At 39.6% G+C, this 19,471-nt stretch overlaps 1 protein-coding gene across 1 annotated transcript in view; it reads right to left on the bottom strand.

Moving 5' to 3' along the window:
- The window catches only part of CD28 (CD28 molecule), a 33,095-nt gene extending 19,869 nt beyond the window's left edge, over positions 1–13,226 (bottom strand). The window contains exon 1 of the mRNA XM_079130704.1: positions 13,078–13,226. Coding sequence (XP_078986830.1) covers positions 13,078–13,135 — 58 coding nt within the window. The 5' untranslated portion in view covers positions 13,136–13,226. The remainder of the gene's footprint in view (positions 1–13,077) is intronic.
- Between the last annotated feature and the right edge of the window lie 6,245 nt (positions 13,227–19,471).

Genomic DNA, 19,471 nt, shown 5'->3' with positions numbered 1-19,471 from the left:
GATAAGACAATCCTCCTTATGCCCATTTAACAGTTGGTGAAGTGATGTCAAAGAAGCCCCTGAGTTTCCCAGGTTTCAGGACAAATAAGACTTGAGACCTGAGCTCCCATACTCTAAACTACTGGACTTGATCAAGAGGATGGTACCAAGCGTCTCAAGTGAGAGTAGGGAGTGAATGGATTGGGAAGAGGACTGGACCAAGATAAATTTCATTTTCTCCACCATTTTGATGGAGTCCACCCTGTGGTGGTGGCCATTGAGGGGACTCAGCAGAAGGAAACTCAGAGATGATCTATGCCAATACCTTATTTTATAGAAAAGCCAACTGAAAGCAAAAGAAGTAAATGACTTTTTGAACAAGGTCACAGGAACAACTGAAGAACTGAAGTATTTATTTAGGTGTCTAGGAGTAATGTTTTAAATCATGAATCAACAGGAAAAACAAATTTGCTCATTTAATAAGATTGAACTGATTTCATGTTCTTATTTAAAGAAAATGTATTTCCTAACTTTTTTGTTGCATCTATCTTCTTACTGCACATGCAGTAGTTCTTATCTACAATTTTGCTTTTTGAAGTCTCAGTTTCTGACAGTTAACCATGATCCAAAAATATTAAATGGAAAATTCCAGAAATAAACAATTTATAAGTTTTAAATTTGTACCTTCATGCTACCGCATGTTGAAATCTCATGCTGTCCCACTTGGAGTGAGTCATTCCTTTGTCCAGCTATACACAGTGTACATGCTACCTGCCTATTAAGTCACAGAGTTGCCCTCTAGGTTATCAGATCAACTACTGAGGTATTTTACTGTTTGGGTGAACAATGCCCCAAAATGCAAAAGCACTAGTACTGGCAACCTGGATATGCCAAAGAGAAGCTATAGAATGCTCTCTTTACATGAAGAGGTGAAAGTTCTCTACTTAACAAGGGAAGGAAAATCATACACTGAAGCTGCTGAGATCTACAATAAGAATGAATCATCTGTTCATGAAATTGTGAAGAAGGAAAAATAAATGCATGCTAATTTTGCTGTTGCACCTCAGCCTGCAAAAATTATAGCAACAGTGCATAAGTGTTAGTCGGAAAGAAAAGGCATTAATTTGAAGGATTTGGTCCTGAGATTTCAGACATCCCCTAGGGGTCTTGGAACCCATTCCCTGTAAATGAGGGGAGACGACTATACACAAAATGTTCTGCTTACAATTTGAAAGACCTCCTAAAGGTCGTAGATAGATCCCAGTTAAGGTCTACAGACTGTATGTTTGCATGAAATGCCTCTTATAAATTATTTCCAATGCACAGCAGTAATTATACGATTGTAGTTCTTCCTTCTCAGTTTGTCCAAGGGTACAAAAGGGACTTTAATCAACACACAGAGTCATTTTTCAGGCTAACCCTCATTGGTTAAATCCTTAATTTCAGGGCTTTTGTGAATTACATTTTTTTGTCATATTTAAATTTACAATATTCCATCTTTTCTTTTCTGTATCATGAGCACCATTCACAAATAAAATGGTATATAGAGACTGGTGGAGTCAGTAGTGGTTCATAAAGTTTGCACTGGTAAGCCAAAAAAGCAATTAGAAAGATACATGTTTAGCTAGTGATTTCCTCCACAACCTTTAAGAACTTTACAGCATTCCATTTATGCACATCACAGCCAGAGTTTCTTTTGCAGTTGAAAAAAAAAAAAATCAGGTTATAAGATCCAAATCATGTTGTTTCCTTTTTTAAAATTCTGACTGAACAGAATTTTAAAATTTAACATGTTAGGTAGGAACAGAATTTAACATGTTAGGTAGGAACCAAAGAAAATGAAAGCTTTGTACTTTCGGCCATCTTTCCCTATGATGTTTGTGAGCAAATTACAAAGATGAAACTAGTTCCCCAGGCACAAAACACCTCCCTCCTGACCACAGAGCTGGTTAGGTTACTGTAACTTTCCTCTGAGTACATTTCCTGTTTAGCCTAGGATACCCTTCAGCGCTTGGTCATCTGACCACTTGTTCCTTTACAGGATCCATAATGGGCAGGCTTCCCCACAGGCCAATCCAGTGTTTGTTCTGGAACCTGTAAGCCAAGCTCTGCTCTCCAAGAGTAAAGTGACACTCAACAGTCAGTGATTCTGATAACTAGCTGCTGGCTTGGCTTCATTCAGATATCAGAAAGAGGAGCACAGAATGTTCACCAGTCTGTAGCATCTTTTGTCATCCTTTTGAGCTATTTAGTAGATAAAAATGAAGCTACTAAAGACCTATCATGCATCAAATGGTCTCAGACTCTCTGAATTTCACATTAAAATGAAAAAAAATGCAGGTTACAGCTTCAAAATAACTTTGTGGTCATTTCATATGATTCTTAGTTGATTATTATCTTGAAACTCTCCCAATGTTCACAAAGAACAGTGATTTAAGGAAAGTCTAAAAAAAAAAAAAAAGACTTTGAGAAAGCATGATATGTATGCATATAATCTCATTCAGGATTCCAACAGAAAACAGATGGCATACTCAAAATTGGGCAATATGGGAGGGTTTATTTATGAAAGATGACTGGTCAAGGTGTGGAGATATCAATGCTACAGTGCATACACTGGAAACAGCTATGGTACAAGACATAATGGGTGACCACCTCTGGCTTGTAGCAGCAAAGTTATGACCACCCTTAGGTCTGAAGGGATGAAGCAACGAGGAAGTTAACAGAACCAGAAGGAAAGAGAATTATATAGAGGAGGCAAGCAAGACATCTGTTGAGAGAGTCAGAAGAACTAACCAGCCCCATCTAAGATCCAGTATGTCCCAGCTATCAACTTTATCAAGCACATTAACTCTTATTAACAGAACATAAGATTTTTAAACAAAATCTAAAGTAACTTTAATTCAAACAAGGACAGTTGATTATAAGTAACAATAAAAATCGAAGCCTAATCAATAAATTTACTAAGCAAGAAGTTGCTCTTGGCCAGCTCTAGACCTAAACCAGAGCCTTAACCCTGTGTTCTCTCATAGACAGACACTATAGTGTAGAGGACCACTCATCCTCATCCTTTTAAAATATTATTGTGCTACATGCAACTATCAGAAAGTAACTTAGAGGTCAGATATTTCTGGAGGAAAAAGTTCCATCTGAACACTTAGACCTCAGGCATTCATTTCTGAGAGAAAAAGTTATCAAAGTAATCAATGAATACTTTCTGGAAAAAAATTTTGATTAGTTGTCAGAGAATTGTTCTTTGGTATTCTGACTCCTGCAATGACAGAGCCATTCATTCAGCAAGTTAACAATGGGATCTAATGTGCTTGGTTTTGAGGAGATGGGAGGATGTAAACCACAGAGCTGCATCACCCTAGGAGAAATTCTAAGGCAGGTACAAACTTAGCTACACTCCAGACCCATGGAAGGTACATGAACCCTAGAGAGGTTCACTGGCAGCCACATGGAAGGGGCTGTGTTTCCAAATGGGGTGACTCTGGAAACCTTTGTAGGCTCTACCCTTTAGCTGGGCCCTGAGATCTGGGGAAAATTTAGACAAGCTGATTATGAAAATGTCCTTAGTTTAAGTGTTTGTTGAGAACTAGCAGAGCATTTTATTTATGTAGGGGGAAATAGATGAATATGGCTGATACCAATTGCTGAGGGCCTTTAAGGCCACGAAAAGACACATGGACTTTACTAGGAAAGACATCGGAGATGTTGAGAATATCCATGGTGTGTGATTAGTGTTTCTTCAGGAGGGTTCGCACCGCAGCAAGGACCAAGGTCAGAAGCCAGGAGAGACCAATCAGGAGGCTGCTACTGCAGCATCCACATGAGCTTGTAAGACCTGAGCAGTGGAGGTGGCAGCTGAGCTGTAAGAGGTGGACAAGACATTGGCACTCAGTCTCACAGACTGGTGGTGAACAGGATTGGAAACTGACTAGGAGTTCATAGACTGGGTGAGTGCGAGAGCGGAGACTCCGCTGACAAAAGTAGGTAAGAGAGGAAATCCGTTTGGAAAAAAGTTGAAGGAAGCTAGTCAGAGGTAGAAGCATACATTGGAGAGTCATCTGTTTTAGGATGAAAGTTAATCTTAAAACTGCTAAAATGTCACTGCTTGCTCTGTGATCCATCCCTACCCCTCAGAGACACAGCCCAGTAATGCAGGGTGTGAGCACCCTAAAACTGAAACTCCTACATGCTCAGCCAGACGAATTTGTGTGCAATTTCACCCAGCCCTTACCATTCACATGTGGGCAATTTTCCTCTCATCCCCTAATATTAGAAGTATAATCTAAAAGGATAATCCTAACCCACAATGGATCCATACCAAAAGCCACTGAACCATCTCCAAATCAAATTTTATTATTCTAAAAGTTACCTGTAATCCAAAGGGTACATAAGCAGGGTTTATAGTTTCCCACATAAATATTATAACAGTAGTTCTGTTAACAAATCAAAAGAAAACTCAGAGATATAAAGTGATCCTTTCTATTTGTATATTGCTTTCTGAATATATAGTTTAACCTAGTAACCAAACTTGGGAACCGTACTTTCCTCCTGAGCCACCATTATTCTGAGCCTTCATTCAAAATCACTCTATAAGGACACAGTACATGTTTCCTGTCTACTCCATTCTCTCTAAATCTTACATCTTTGAAGAGCCTGCTCAAGACCACTTTGGCATATACAAAATCTTCTAGGTAAGTGTCATGGCCCAGAAATTTGGAAATAACTACTGTGATAGACCTTAATATTGCATAGGAAAATAAGAGATAGGGCAATATTGTCCCCCAAAGTGTTGCAGTCATTTCTAAGCATGTTAGCATCTAAGATCATGGTTATCCATCTTTCTAATCGATTTCAGAGATAACTGTCTTGCAATTCTTTGTATTTGTACTATTAAACCATAAGAGCATCCACAGAGGGGTAAAGTGGGTGGGTTGCCATGTTAGAGCTAATAAAAAAGCTAGCATTTTTAAATTAAACTTTAGAAGCATTTTTAAGACAAAATAATAGACTTAAGATATCCTCTAGTTCAATCCCTTCATATATCAGATGAGGAAACTGAGACCTAAAAAAATTGAGTCACAGTATGACAGGCCAAAGCTCCTAATCATGTCTCCCTTCCTTGAGAAGTTTTTGGCTTTAACATCTGAGTCTGAAAAAAAAAAAAAAAAAAAAAAAAAAAAAAAAAAGACAGAAAATCAGCAGACTTGATTTTCCCAAAGCCAAGGTCAAGCAGTCACATCCTTGTCCCAAAAAATACAGGGAGATGCTGAGATTAACATCCCTCATTGGAAAATGGAGCCCTGCCCAGTTTGGGCAGGGTTGGTTTGAACCTCATGACCCTGTTATCTCAGCCAGGAGCTGAGGTCAAACCAGTCGAGTCGAGCAATTACGAGTGCTCAAGCAAAAATTTAAAGTACACGTGAGTTTAAGTCCTCAGAGTCGAGTATGCATTATCCCACTGGCCTTGTTGACAGAGGTTGACACAGAACCCTAGAACCAATCCCTAGAGAACTGGACACATGAACACACATTTAACAAAGCAGTCTTCAGTCTCGGGTCTGCCAGCGTGGTATGACTCACCTGTCCTAGCTTCACCCCAACATATCTCTGCCCCTGTAAGTCCTTCTCTTCCTCTCCCTCTTTGAGATTTGGCCTCCTATCTCTAATACTCCCATCTCCTTGTGAAAACTACTCCTACCCTCCTCCTTTCTCTCTCCCACTTCTCCTTTCTTTCCTATTAGCCTTCCCTCTCCAGTTCTGCAAGGCCACACACACATACACACACACACACACACACACACACACACTCAAGTCCAGCACTGGCTCCTTCCACATGACAAACACAATGAAGTCATTCAGTCTGTAAACATTTATTACATACTGACTGTGTATAAAATACCACAGTAGGCACTGGAGGTGACCTAAGTTCCTAATCATCTTCACCATATCTATCCATCTCTTCTTCTTTTTGCTGTCTCTCTTTTGACCCACGCCACGTTTTCTTAACCCTGTTAAGTCTCATCTTCCTTCCCCCATGGCTCTGCCTACACTCCAGAGTCTCACTGGCCTCCTTCTCAAGCCATTGTTCACTCCTCTTTCCCTCCTTCATTCAGCGCTGTTACCCAGTCTCTTCCTGCCACTTTCCTCCCTTGATTTCACTGGCATGTCCCCCTCCTCCCTTTCTTACCACATTCTCTGTCTCCTCCTCTGGCTCTTCAGCTGACTCCTAACCAGAGCTGTTTTCCAGATTCAATTCAACTCGCTGCTTTTCTAGTTACAACCCTTCCTTTCAACTCCATCCTCCAAAGATAAGGATTCCAAAATACTCTCTTCTTATCCAGTTCAACTGCTTCAAAATGCCTTGAAAATAAAGTTTAAACTTCTTTTATCAGCATTAAGACCCCTGCTTAATCTTATCCTTTCTCTCCAGGCCTCCATACCCTTGACTTGCCATCTGTTCCAAGAACATTGAACAACGTTCCTGATTTAGTTTCCTTATTAATATGACTTCTTCCTCAGGCAACATAGCATCGGTAAGAACATGGACCTGGAGCAAGACAATCTGGATTTCTATATCTACCAGCTGTGGTTGCAAGCTAATTACTCTGCCTGCTCAGTTTTTCAGTTTTCTTCTCTATGCAATAGTAACTACTCCACAGGAATTGGGAGAAAATGAAATAATACAGGAAACGTCAGCTAGAACAATGGTATGATGTAAGTACAAAAGAAATGTTAGTTAGCAATTTTCACTAATAATATTATCCATTCAAATCCTGTCTACCATTAAAGTCCTGCTCAACACTGAACTCTCCATAAAGACTTACTGTCCTACGTTAATCCTATCAGAATATTTCTTTCAGCCTTCCTCATTTTGGGGTTAGTTTGTTCATTTCCTTCTTCAACAAATATCTGTTGAGTACATACATGCTGCAGCATTTTGCCTAATACTGAAGATATAAGAATGAATAAGACATGATCCTGCCCTCAAGGAGCTCATAGTTTTCTAGAAAACAAAAAAATGGATGGTCAACGCACACAGTAACAATTTTGGGAGCTTTGAATGATAAGGAAATCCCTTAATTTGCCATTTAGTGTCTCCAAAAAGGACCTTCAAATGATAGGTAGAGGAACATTCCAGATTGCAAGAATAATATATGCAAAGTCATGAAGGCATCAGTTAGCCATGGGTGGTAGGGGGATGCCTAATGTTATCACTTATCCAATTCCAGGTGTTGTTATATGTAGCTTTCTCAACTAAATTGTAAAGCCCATGAAAGCAGAGAGAACTCAGTTAATTACATAAACAATACTTGTGTGTGAAGACTTTATGTTTCTTTTTCTGTTCTATTTCCTCAGGCTCCAATAGACACTAAAATACAAGAGAGGTTTAATAAATATTTGTTAAAGTAAGTTACACCCCCATAGGAACTCCTCTTCTGAGTCTGCAATAAAGGCAGAAGTATCCTGGAGAAGCTTCCTCAGGGAGGTGGATCTTGTACCAAAGACAAAAAGTGTAAGACAGGAGCATCTATATAGGCAGAAAGGGGGAGAGAGGGCAATCTAAGAGAGAAAGGGCTTCAATCAGGTCACAAAGGGGGAGTACAGGGGTTAGTCAATAAAGAAAGCACTAATATGGGAGTTGGGGGCCTTATGTTAGGGCACAAATGAAGATAGTTGGAATATGCAAGATGGGACCAGCCTAAAAGAATCCAAAAATGCCAAAAATTTTTGCAATGTCATCTTCCTATCAGCATCTTCTAGAAACCATCAAAACACAACTTTACTTTTTGCAGGTTGAGCAATGTCTATGTTCCCTCTCATTTCTAAAGATACGTGGCTGAATTCCACATTTCTCTGGATGGTTCTGTTTATAATTGTTTTCATAAAATAAATTAGTGTGGATAGCATATTATTCACACTGGTCCTGATTTGAAAGAAAAAAAATTTTAAAAAGATTTCACAATTCTCATTTTTACTTGTGTGAATCTCAAAGTAGGTTTTTGTATCAGTCACAGAATCCAGACTGAATCCACACTAGTGTCTTGCACATAGAGGACATTCAATAAGCACCTGTCGAATAAGCATATTAATGAGGACCTGTCTTGTCAAAGCACAAAAAGAAACAGAACCTGCTAACACCCTATTTTAGTTCCCCAGGAGTCTCAGGGTAGAAGGAAACTCTCCTCATATACACCCAGTTCTCACCCACTTTCTGTGAGAAACTCTGTGGATCCGAAATGGAAACTTCCTGATCTTAAATTACAAACCCCTTATTAGTAGCGGTGTCCAATATCAAAGAAAGTCATCAGGTCTCACAGAGGCTGCAAATGCAGCTAAGTGATGATCTAACACTGTATTGTGTATGAGGTATACAAACTTCTACCTTCTCAGCAAATTTTTAAAAAGTCAAACACCCACCTACATTCTCAATAAGGGAACATACGTCATCGTTAGAATGGGGGACGTGTTGCTGGTGTAATCTGTACATTGTGTGGTGACTGTAACCCAATGAGGTGATTCAGATACTGCAGACAAGGGCTCATGATTAGATTAGAGACCAAAAGTAACCTGTGAGTAACTGAATGAAACCCTCAGGAACTATTAACCTGGTTACCTCGTCAGCCAAAGTCCCCAAGATAATGAAGATGATGACAAAGAAAAGATGATGGTAATGGTGAATAAGAGATAAAGGAGTAGAGAAAAATCAAATAAGAAATTCTCCACCACCTGGAAGCTTCTCCTCTAGCAGAGAGAACATAAATACACATAATTTGGATGGACAAACAGACTCAGCATGATATTAGTTGAATTACTAAGGCCCAAGAATTTGAAACTCTTTTTCAGAGAGAAAGCAAGTGGGTAGCTCTTGATCCCAACCAGCACACCTCTCTTCTAGAGTTCAGAGTCATCAAAATGAGAGTAACAAGCAAAAAGTTAGACACCCACTTGGCAAACACCTCCCCGCCCGGCCCCACTGGGGATTGAATTCAAGGGTGATTTACTGCTGAGCTAAGTATCCCCACTCTTTTTAAATTTTGTTATAAGACAGAGTCTCACTAATTTGACAAGGCTGGTCTCAAACTTGCAATCCTCCTGCCTCAGTCTCTGCAGTAGCCAACATTATAGGTGTGCACCACTGCACCCAGCTTGCAAACAAGCCAGGACCTGGGATACCTTCCCTCTGTCTTCAGGGACAGATTCTCTTTTAACAATCCTGACTAAAAGGTCTGGGTATGTTGGGGTTTTTTGTTCTTTTCTTAGCTTTTTGTGGGTTGATTGGTTTATTAGTGGTGATGGTGCTAATACCATAACACTAACCAAAAAGGAGTCCATGAAATCACCAAGAAAGAGACACACAGATACTTTCACACAGCACAGAAAATCAGAGACTCCTCTAGTCAGCCAAAAACCACCCAGATGTCATTTTTTTCTGATGATTGGCTAAACTCTCTAAAGAAATGTTCCAACCTCTATGAAGTAAAAGCAAACAATAATTTAACAGAAATGAAAAGATTTATCCCTTGCAACAACTGCCGTAAAATAATTGTGCTTTGCAAGAGGACCTGCCCTTTGAGTTTTACGAAGCCTGAAATGAATCGTGATCCTCAAAAATGCCCATATTAGTTAATACAAAGAGCTATTGTTTTAGATAAGCCACAAATGGCATTTCTTCTGGGATTTTTGTGTCATCAAGTTTTTTTGTTTTATAAATGTCAGCACACTGCCTGCAGGAAACACTTGCAGGAAGATGTCCATGTAAGGGACAAGCCACATGGTAACCATAGGGCATTTCTCAAGAAAAGAAGAAAGACATGAAACAGAAGGGTCCACCTCTAAAGAAAGAGAGGCAGCAAGATTCCCCTCCCACCCATAGCATGTGAGCACTTCAGAGTTCTGATCACAGATTCATTTCTATTTCTAATCTATCTGTGGCAATGACTCATTCAATTTCCTGGAATTGATATATTGATATTAATTTTATAGTCCTTGCTGTAAAAGCCCTTGCTGGGTGGTTGCTCAAAAAACAAAAGAAAAAAAGAAAAAGATAATTTATTATCTTAGGTCATAGTAGTAGAGTAAAATAAATGTTTAAGCAATGCCCATATTTTTTAAATATCCATCAAATTTACTTCAACTAACAAGAGACCCAATTCTTTTTTTAACAGTCAGAAAAACTGGCTGCAGTGTGTTGGAAGTCAGGTTAACACAGCAATCTGTTGATTACATTGTATTTTACAATGTTAATTTTTTCACCTTACTTTCCCAAGCCCCCAGAGCAACACTAAACTCTGAGCAGTAAATAACTATTTTCTTTTCTTATAACCGCAGAGAAGTCATTTGCTGAAGACTGAACTAAAGATACAGTTTTTAATTGCTTTGTTTTGCCGATAAGACTTTTTTATTAAATGTCAATCATTTTCCTGCCTTCTGTGCTTCTCTCAGAAAAAGAAGAGCTGGGAATGCAGCAGCATTGGAAAGATCAGTCGTGTCCAAACTGGTCATTTTGACAGTTTTTGCTAAGGTTTGAGGAGAAATGAAAAGAAACACTTTTGTGGAAAAACAAGGGGTGATATCCTGATTTTTGTCTTCATACTGAATGATCAATTTCCTGAGAAATATAAACAATGCCAGATATTAGCCACATACACACCCCTTCTACCATTAATCATGAATCCTTTTTATCCAGGCCATGCAGTTCCAAATTGGACTCACAGTCCAAAAGCCAACAAAATCCTGTCTTGTGAATCTCACAAGACACAATTATCCAAGTCTCATAGAAAACATGCAGCCTTAGCAAAGAAATTGTCCAAGTTTCCTCACTCTTCCTAAATAATTTCTTTAATGTAGCCATAAAGACTTTCTACAGTACCATCCAAATCATGAAGAGTAAGGTGGGCTTAACCATCATAAATGAAGTATTTCAAGCCCTGCTGTGAACCAGTGAGTTAGAATTATTAAATCAATGTTAATAAAGAACTGTTTATATGTACACACACACGCACACACACACACACACCTCAACACAGACAATAGTAGCTTCTCACAATGCAAAGGAGGACAATTCCATTTTGATCAGAGAATTTCCTTATCTATAATTTCTTCATGGAGGGTGAATGCAGAAATAAAAAACACATGGAAGATTTTGCAGCATTTGATTAGAATGGATTGTATATTTTTGTATGTTGAAATTATCTTCTTTCTTATAAGATTTTTTACTAAAAGATGCATTTCAAAGTATGACTTCTACTCCCCACCCCATTCAACTTTATTAGTGACCACACAGCATCAAATCCTAAAAGTTATTAGGAAAGAGCTGGCCTTTCAAAAGTAAATGTATCTCAAAGTAGAAAACAAATGTTCCACATGTGTGAAATCTCCGACTACTTTTTTAGTTACCCCCCTTTTAATAAATGTTCCAAAAGGAAAAATACAAAGCTTTGAGTCTTACCAAAAAAACTTCAAAAGAGAGTGAAAGAATTGATGACAGATGGTTGTTCCCAAAGCACATCAGAAAAGCATTTTGTGTGCAATTACTAAGGGTAAATAGTTTTTGGTCAGTCCCTTGCTGGCTAATAAATTAAGACATTGTAAATACTCCTTTAAAATAAATTCTAAAGATCCTTTAAACATGAAGTGAAAAGAAATTTTCAAAATAATTTTTAAAAATTCTTTTAGAATGTATTTAGTAGCTCTAAATGCTTGGTACCAGACACTACGCACAACCTGTCACCAGCTCATGTCTCTCATTATATCAACACCTGTTGTAAATATACAGTTTGTGTTCACTGGCATATCAGACATCAAAAACAGAGATATATGTAACTATTGTATTTCTACAAGTTGGGAAATTATACTCTTTGCACACAGTTGATGTTTAAGAACACCACAAACAGGTCATGCTGTCTCTGTGCCACCAAAATAAATAGAAAGAAAATTGAAGATGCTGGCCCTGCAAAGGATCGCTCAGGGGAAAAAAAATAATAATAATAACAATCCTTACTTAAACACACCTGTTCACTCCTATCAGTCCAATTTTGGAGCAAAGTAAGGACCCTTTTCAAACTCCAAGAACAAATTGAATGAATGTATTACTCCACCCTGCCAAACAAGCTTTTTCTGTTACAAACTGTAGTTTTCTGGAGATGATTCTACTGTGGAGTTACCCTGGTCTATGCAATTACAAATCAGATCACGCCGGGTGGAAGAGCCTAAGGGTCAAGATCACAGGCTGTGGAGTCCAGCTATGGTGGTTTGGACTCTGCCACCCACAACTGGATCCTGTGTATCCATGGGGAACTTAACATTCCCATCCCTCAGTCTCTTGATCTGCAATGAGGTTTACTGTGATAACTGCCTCCTGGGTGTGACAACTGACGCTGCTCCCAGTAGGTGCTCCTCAAGTGTCAGCTGTATCATCCTCCTCATCATAGTTACTGGGTTCTAAGGATTTTAATCTAAACAGATTTCAGCTGATAGTAAAAGAAAACTCACTTGTTAGCATTTGCATTGTACCAGCTTCTACGGTGACTCCAGGATTCATTTTGGCACGCATTCAATTCAGGTAGAAATAGTAATAAAACCAACACTGATCTTGCTATCCGAGCATTGACCCAACTAAGCATTTCACATGGATTATTTCATTATATCTCCACAATGACCTTAAGATGAGGTTTATTATCATTTCTATTTCACAGTTAAGAAAACTGAGGTTTGGAAAACTTAAATACCAGCCTTGGCTCAATTAATAAGGACTGGATCTGTGATGTGAGCCCAGGCAATCTAAATTCAAAGCTTTCAGAGCAAACCTGCTTACAACAGTTTTCTTAAACTAAAGCGGGGGAAAGGTTTGTAAGCTAAAACTTCTTGGGACATTATCGACTAGTAGCTAAATAAAAGCTTATGTACTTCCAAAGAACTTTTGTGAAAGTACATTTCTGTATTCTGAGAATCAGGGAGTTTCTAAATTAAAGGTTACCATATTAAAGTCAAACTACTAATTTCACAGGTTATTTCAAATGTAAAATAAACCATGCTGATTGCAAGGACACAAAAGAAAACCTAGCGGAGGAAGAAAACAAAATTGTTTACCTGTTACTTGAATCGAGGGGAAGAAGTTGAGAGCCAAGAGCAGCAGCCTGAGCATCATTGTCCTAACAAGGGCCAGGGCTCCAGCCCCTCCTCCCTGAGGAACCCAAAGTGTGAAGTGAACTGAAGACACACCTGCCACTGCCCGAGAGTCTCCGTCATCCACGGAAACCCCCAACTCACTTACTTCCTTAGAGCACATGATCAAGGGACCCAAACCACAAGGCGCGGTGACTTTCACACCAGATGTTACATTGTTTTGATGACTTTAGATTTTTGCTGCTTCTTTGAAAGGCAAGTCTTTTCTTATCATTGAAAAAGTGATTCGGTCACTACATAAAGGGCTCGTGAGAATTATTTCCTATCGTTAGGTATCAAAGCTATGAAAAAATGGGTGCCCGAAATCCAGCAGGGGCTTAAGCATAGACAAACAAGGTGTTATAAGAAGAAAGAGGGTTGGGGAGATAGCTCAGTTGGTAGAGTACTTGCTTTGCAAGTAGGAGGCCCTGGGTTCGATCCCCAGTACCACAAAAAAAAAAAAAAAAAAAAAAAAAAAAGCCCCTTGTAAAAGAGAAGTTCTCAAAAGATGGGAACAGACCAGGTCCAAAATACAAGCATTGTACTGAAGAACTGAGAAATGCCTGCTTAAGTGTTTAAAGAAGTTATAAATGCTACGAATTAAAATGTTTGTATTGGTCGTCAGGTAGCCCTATGGAACATTCAGCACACAGTGCTGGGTCTACACCAAGCTTTTCCCAACTTACTTCTAGGAACTTGAACAGACTCAGCCCACTGAATGTCTGGAGGAGGTTTCCTAAGCAAAGAGATCAAAATATGGCTGATGAAATCTTAGAGTAGTTTTGATTTGCATTTCTCTAATTGCTAGAGATGATGAACATTTTTTCATATGTTCGCTGATCAGTTGTATATCATCTTCTGTGAAGTGTCTGTTCAGTTCCTTAGCCCATTTATTGATTGGGTAATTTTTTTTTTATGTTAAGTTTTGTGAGGTCTTTATATATCCTGGAGATTAATGCTCTATCTGAGGTGCGTGTGGTAAAGATTTTTCTCTCATTCTGTAGGCTCACATTATTGATTGTTTCCTTTGCAGAAAAGAAGCTTTTTAGTTTGAATCCATCCCATTATTGATTCTTGATTTAATTTCATACACTTTAGGAGTCTTGTTGAGGAAGTCAGGTCCTAGGATGACATGGTGGAGATATGTGCCTACTTTTTCTTCTAGTAGTCGTAGGGTCTCTGTTCTAGTGCCTAAGTCTTAGATCCACAGTGAATTGAGTTTCATGCAGGGTGAGAGATAGGGTTTAATTTCATTTTTTTACATGTGGCTTTCCATTTTTCCCAGCACCATTTGTTGAATAAGCTATCTTTCCTTCAGTGAATGTTTTTTGGCACCTTTGTCTAGCATGAGATACCTGTATGTATGTGGATTTCATCTCACTCCAGTCAGAATGGCAATTATCAAGAATACAAGAAACAGTAAACGTTGGCAAGGATGTGGGGGGAAAGGATCAATCATAAATTCCTGGTGGGAATGCAAATTGGTGCAACCACCATGGAAAGCAGTATGAGGATTCCACAGAAAACTTGGAATGGAACCAGCATTTGACCCAGCTATCCCACTCCTTGGTCTATACTCAAAGGACTTAAAATCAACATACAGCGACACAGCACATCAATGTTTCTAGCAGCTCAATTCACAATAACTAAACTATGGAACCAATCTAGATGCCCTTCAATAGATGAATGGATACCAAAAATGTGATACATATTTATATATAATGTGTGTGTGTGTGTGTGTGTGTGTGTGTGTGTGTGTGTGTGTTTACATGATGGAATATTACTTTACTTGAAAGAAGAATCAAATCCTGGCATTTGCTGGTAAATGGTGGAATATTACTTTACTTGAAAGAAGAATCAAATCCTGGAATTTGCTGGTAAATGGATGGAGTTAGAGAATATCATGCTAAGTGAAATAAGTCAAACCCAAAAAAACCAAACGCCAAATCTTTTCTCTGATATGCAGTTGCTAATTCACAATAAGGAGGGGGATAGGGAAGAATAGAGTTACTTTATGTTAGGTAGAAAGGTATGAAGGGAGGGGAAGAGGTATGGGGGAAGGAATGATAGTAGAGTGAAACAGACATTATTACCTCATGTACACATATGACTGCATGACCGATGTGATCCTACAATATGTGTAATCAGAAAAATGAGAGATTATATTCCATGTATGTATGATCTATCAAAATGTATAAATGCATTCTACTGTCATGGACAACTAAGTAGAAGAAAAAAATTTTTTAATTTAAAAAAAATTTTTTTTAAAAATAGCTGATGTTCTTAAAGGGACAATGGGCGACCAAAAGTCCCTTGATAATTCATGCTTGCTCTGCCTCTCAGGAAACCACTTGGTGTTAAGTCATAGCCCATAAGAATCAGCCTCATGGCAGGCTCCTCCAGGAGCCCTCTGCCCCTCCCACTTGCAGGCCCTTTGGAGAAAGAACCACTCCACCAGCCCCGCCCACTCCACCAGCCCCACCCACTCCACCAGCCCCACCCACTCCACTCTCCTCTCCTGGGACCTCCTTTAGTGTCTTGTACTCAATAGCTTTCTCATAAATTCTCCAGTAATTTTTTTTTTCTCTTTTCCTGATGATCTAACCTTTATACAATTCCCATACTTTGCAAATTTGTGTATAGTTTTTAAACATAATTTGTATTGCTTTTTATTCTTACTATAAAAGTAAAACAGAATTTAGAAAAAGATGAAATAAACACTAGATCAAGGTTCACCTATAATCTTGTCACCCAATATATCCACTGTTGCTAATCTCATCCACTCCTTTCCATCTGTCTTTTAAGATTTTTGCACACTTGCTATCATGTTTTATTTATAGTTTTCAACATATACATTATCTGTTATATCTTAAACATTTTCCAATGAAATTTAAGTATATTTATTAATTAAATGTATTTTAACTGGTACATTAAACATATTCTACACATTAATGGGGCATTACATGATATTTTGATACAAGAATACATTGAATACAATGTTTAAATCAGGTTAAGTGTATGTCTCCCCAAACATTTATCATTTCTTTTTGATGAAAACATTTGAAATCTTTTCCAGCTTTTTGAAATGTATAGTACATTATTGCTATCTACAGGCACCCTACTATGCTTTAGCATTTCAAAACTTCTTGTTCCTATCTAACTAGAGCTTAGCACCCATTGGTCGACCTTCTCTTATCTGTCCCTCCCGGAACACTCTCCAGCTTCTAGTAACCCCCACTCTAGTCTCAACATCTCTGGAATCAACTTTTTCTGTTCGGTTCTGCATGAGTGAGATCATGAGGCTCTTGTCTTTCTGTGCCTGGCTTATGTCACTTGACATAATGATCTCCACTTTCTTCCATGACATTACAAATGACAGGACTGCGTTCTTTCTGTGGTCGGATGGCATTCCGTGGTGTGTATGGACTACATTTTCTTTTCATCTCTTCATGGACACTTAGGTTGTTTCTGTTTCTTGGCTGTTGTGAACAGTACAACAATGAATACAGGAGGGCAGATATCTCTTCTACGTACTGACTTCATTTCCTTTGGCTATATACCCAGTAGAGAGATTGCTGGATCACATGTATGTCTTCTTTTAAGAAATGCCAGTTAAGGTCTTTCATCTATTTTTTAACGGGTTATTTGGGTTTTTTTTTTTTTTTTCCTCTACAGAATTTTTTGTGTTCTTTTCGTATTCTGGATATCACTTCTTGTCAAGTGTATAGTTTGCAAATATTTTCTCCCACTCTATAGATTGTCTCTTCATTCTGTTGATTGTTTCCTTTGCTAATAGAATTTGATTGGTTTTGCTTTTGTTTCCTGTGCTTTGGGGGATCTTCTGCAAAATTTTCTGGCCCATTCCAATGTCCTGAAGCTTACATACTTTATAAACATCATTTTAATTGATGTATACTATTTTTTCTTATCCTTCAATGCTGTTACTTTTTTATTTTTTGCTATTTTAAAATGTTACAGTAAACATCTTCAATGACATAACTATAAGGTAGTTTTAATGCCCCTCTCTCCTTATCTAATAAATGAGAAATCAAAAGTATTTCCTTTCCTAGTAGACCCCCTTTGTCTACATTTCAGTTTTCTCACACACAGTCTTCATGACCTACAGTGACACATCCTTCAGTCCTATGGAGCAATTTGTCCTTAGAATTGATTCAGTCACACTTCTGAAATATAAGGAAGTGACAGAGTCATGCTCCTCATCCTGAAAAACATCTACTTCTAGATTTTAACTCAGTGTTCCTAGCTTTGACCTTCCATCAGTTTAGAGGATAGAAGGTCTTACTCAGGGTCTGATGTCTTTCTAGGGACAACGTAAAGAAGGAGTTTTTAAGAAGGTCACCAGTGTTCTAGAGCCACCAAACTACCAAGATCTAGAAGGAGAACCTGAGATTCATTATGCAGCCTAAGAATATGTATGGTAGAAATAAGGACCTCTGGCAACTTCCTATAATGGAAAGCTAAAGAGTAAGTGAGGAAGTTTCAAGATGGCGGCCTAGAGGGAGGCTGCATTTCGTGTTGCTCCAGGACTCAGGATTCAAGAAGAGGAGACATTGAGAGACTTGGGACCAACTCAAAGCCACTGGGTGACTCTCTCCCGTTGGGGTCGTCCCAGATGGGGCGGTAGTCCTGGAACGCAGGGAACTTTGTGAAGTAGAGCTGCACAATGAGACACCCCCGCCCCCTGCTGGAGCAGTGAACTCGGACAACTGGGAACATCGTAGAGGAGGCCACTTAGCACAGTGCTTGGACTCAGAGCAACCACTGGGGCTCTGGGCAGCTGCCCAGAGGAGGAGCTGCGCAGCGAGCTGTTTGGACTCAGAACAACCACTCCTGAACACCTGGGGCCTGCCTGGAGGAGGTGGAGGAGCAAGGTGGGTCGCTTGGACTCAGAGTGACTGCACCAGAACTCTGGATGGCTGCCTGGAGGAGGAAGCAAGTGGTGAGTTGTTTGGACTCAAAGCATACGCTCCTGAACACCGGGAGGCTGCCCGGAAGAGGAGGAGGAGCACGGCAGGTCACTTGGACTTGGAGTGACTGCTCAGGGCTATGGGCAGTTGGCGGGAGGAGGAGGCACGCAGTGAGTTGCTTAGAATCCTAGCGACCACACCAGAACACCTGGGAGCTGCCTGGGGGAAGAGGCGTACGGCGGGTCGTGGGTCTTGGAGCGACTGTACGGGGCTCCAGGTGGCTGCTCAGAGGAGGGGCCGCATAGCCAGACGATTAGGTGCAGAGCAGGGTCCCAGGACCTAGGAGGCTTCTTGGTGGAAGAGCCGCACAGAGACAAACTGAGGGGTACAGCGAAGTTTCCAGGACTGCGGGCAGATTCTCTGAGGAGGGGCAGCCTAAGGAGACTCGTCTCCAAAGGGTGAGGCTCCCAGGCCCAGGAGGTAGGTCCGGGCCCCTGGTAACGTTGCAGAGGAAGGCAGCCCTGCCCAGGTGGTAGTTGTAGATTGAGGGGAACCTCTAGGAAGGGAACTGAACAGCGGGACCTCCCCACCGAGTAAGTCTGCCCTGACAGTGAGGTTTTCCCACAAGGACGGTAAAACCAGAGACACAGGCCCAAACAGGCCTTGCCTCAGCCTGGAGCCTAGTTCCCCTTTGGATGACCATTGGTCAACAAGTGGAGGCACCTCTGCCCACTAGCAGGGAATATACCCCACCTGAAGGCTACCACCCCTAGAGAGGGAGCTTCCTTGGGGAGCACCGCATTATCAACTTCCTCCAAGACTTCAGCCTACTGAAGGCTAAGAGGGGATATACTAGAAATCTTCAAGGACATTATAAGCCAATAGAGGTAATCTGCAATATCTCAGCAGTCCACTGATACCTGAACAATATGAGAAAACAAGGGAAGAATATGCCCCAAACAAATCTAGATGTTACATCAATAAAACCCAATGACAGCATGGCAGAAGAAATGACAGAAAAGGAGTTCAGAATGTACAAAATTAAAATGATCAGAGAAGCAAACAATGAGATGAAAGAGCAAATGCAGGCATTTAAGGAGGAGAAGAAAGAGCAAATGCAGGCATTGAATGATCGCACCAATCGACAGTTAAAAGTGAAAATACAGGAAACAAAAGATCATTTCAATAAAGAGTTAGAGATATTAAAAAAAAACAAACAAAAATCCTTAAAATGAAGGAAACAATAAACCAAATTAAGAACTCCATAGAAAGCATAACCAATAGGATAGAAAACCTGGAAAACAGAACCTCACATATTGAAGACAAAATATATAACCTTGAAAACAAAGGTGAACAAACAGAGAAGATGGAAAGAAATCATGAACAGAATC

The sequence above is a fragment of the Sciurus vulgaris genome (assembly GCF_902686455.1).
Source record: "Sciurus vulgaris genome assembly, chromosome: 3".
NCBI lineage: Eukaryota > Metazoa > Chordata > Mammalia > Rodentia > Sciuridae > Sciurus > Sciurus vulgaris.
The sequence above is the reverse complement of the archived record's forward strand: the minus strand, read 5'-3'. Positions and strand labels throughout refer to the sequence as shown.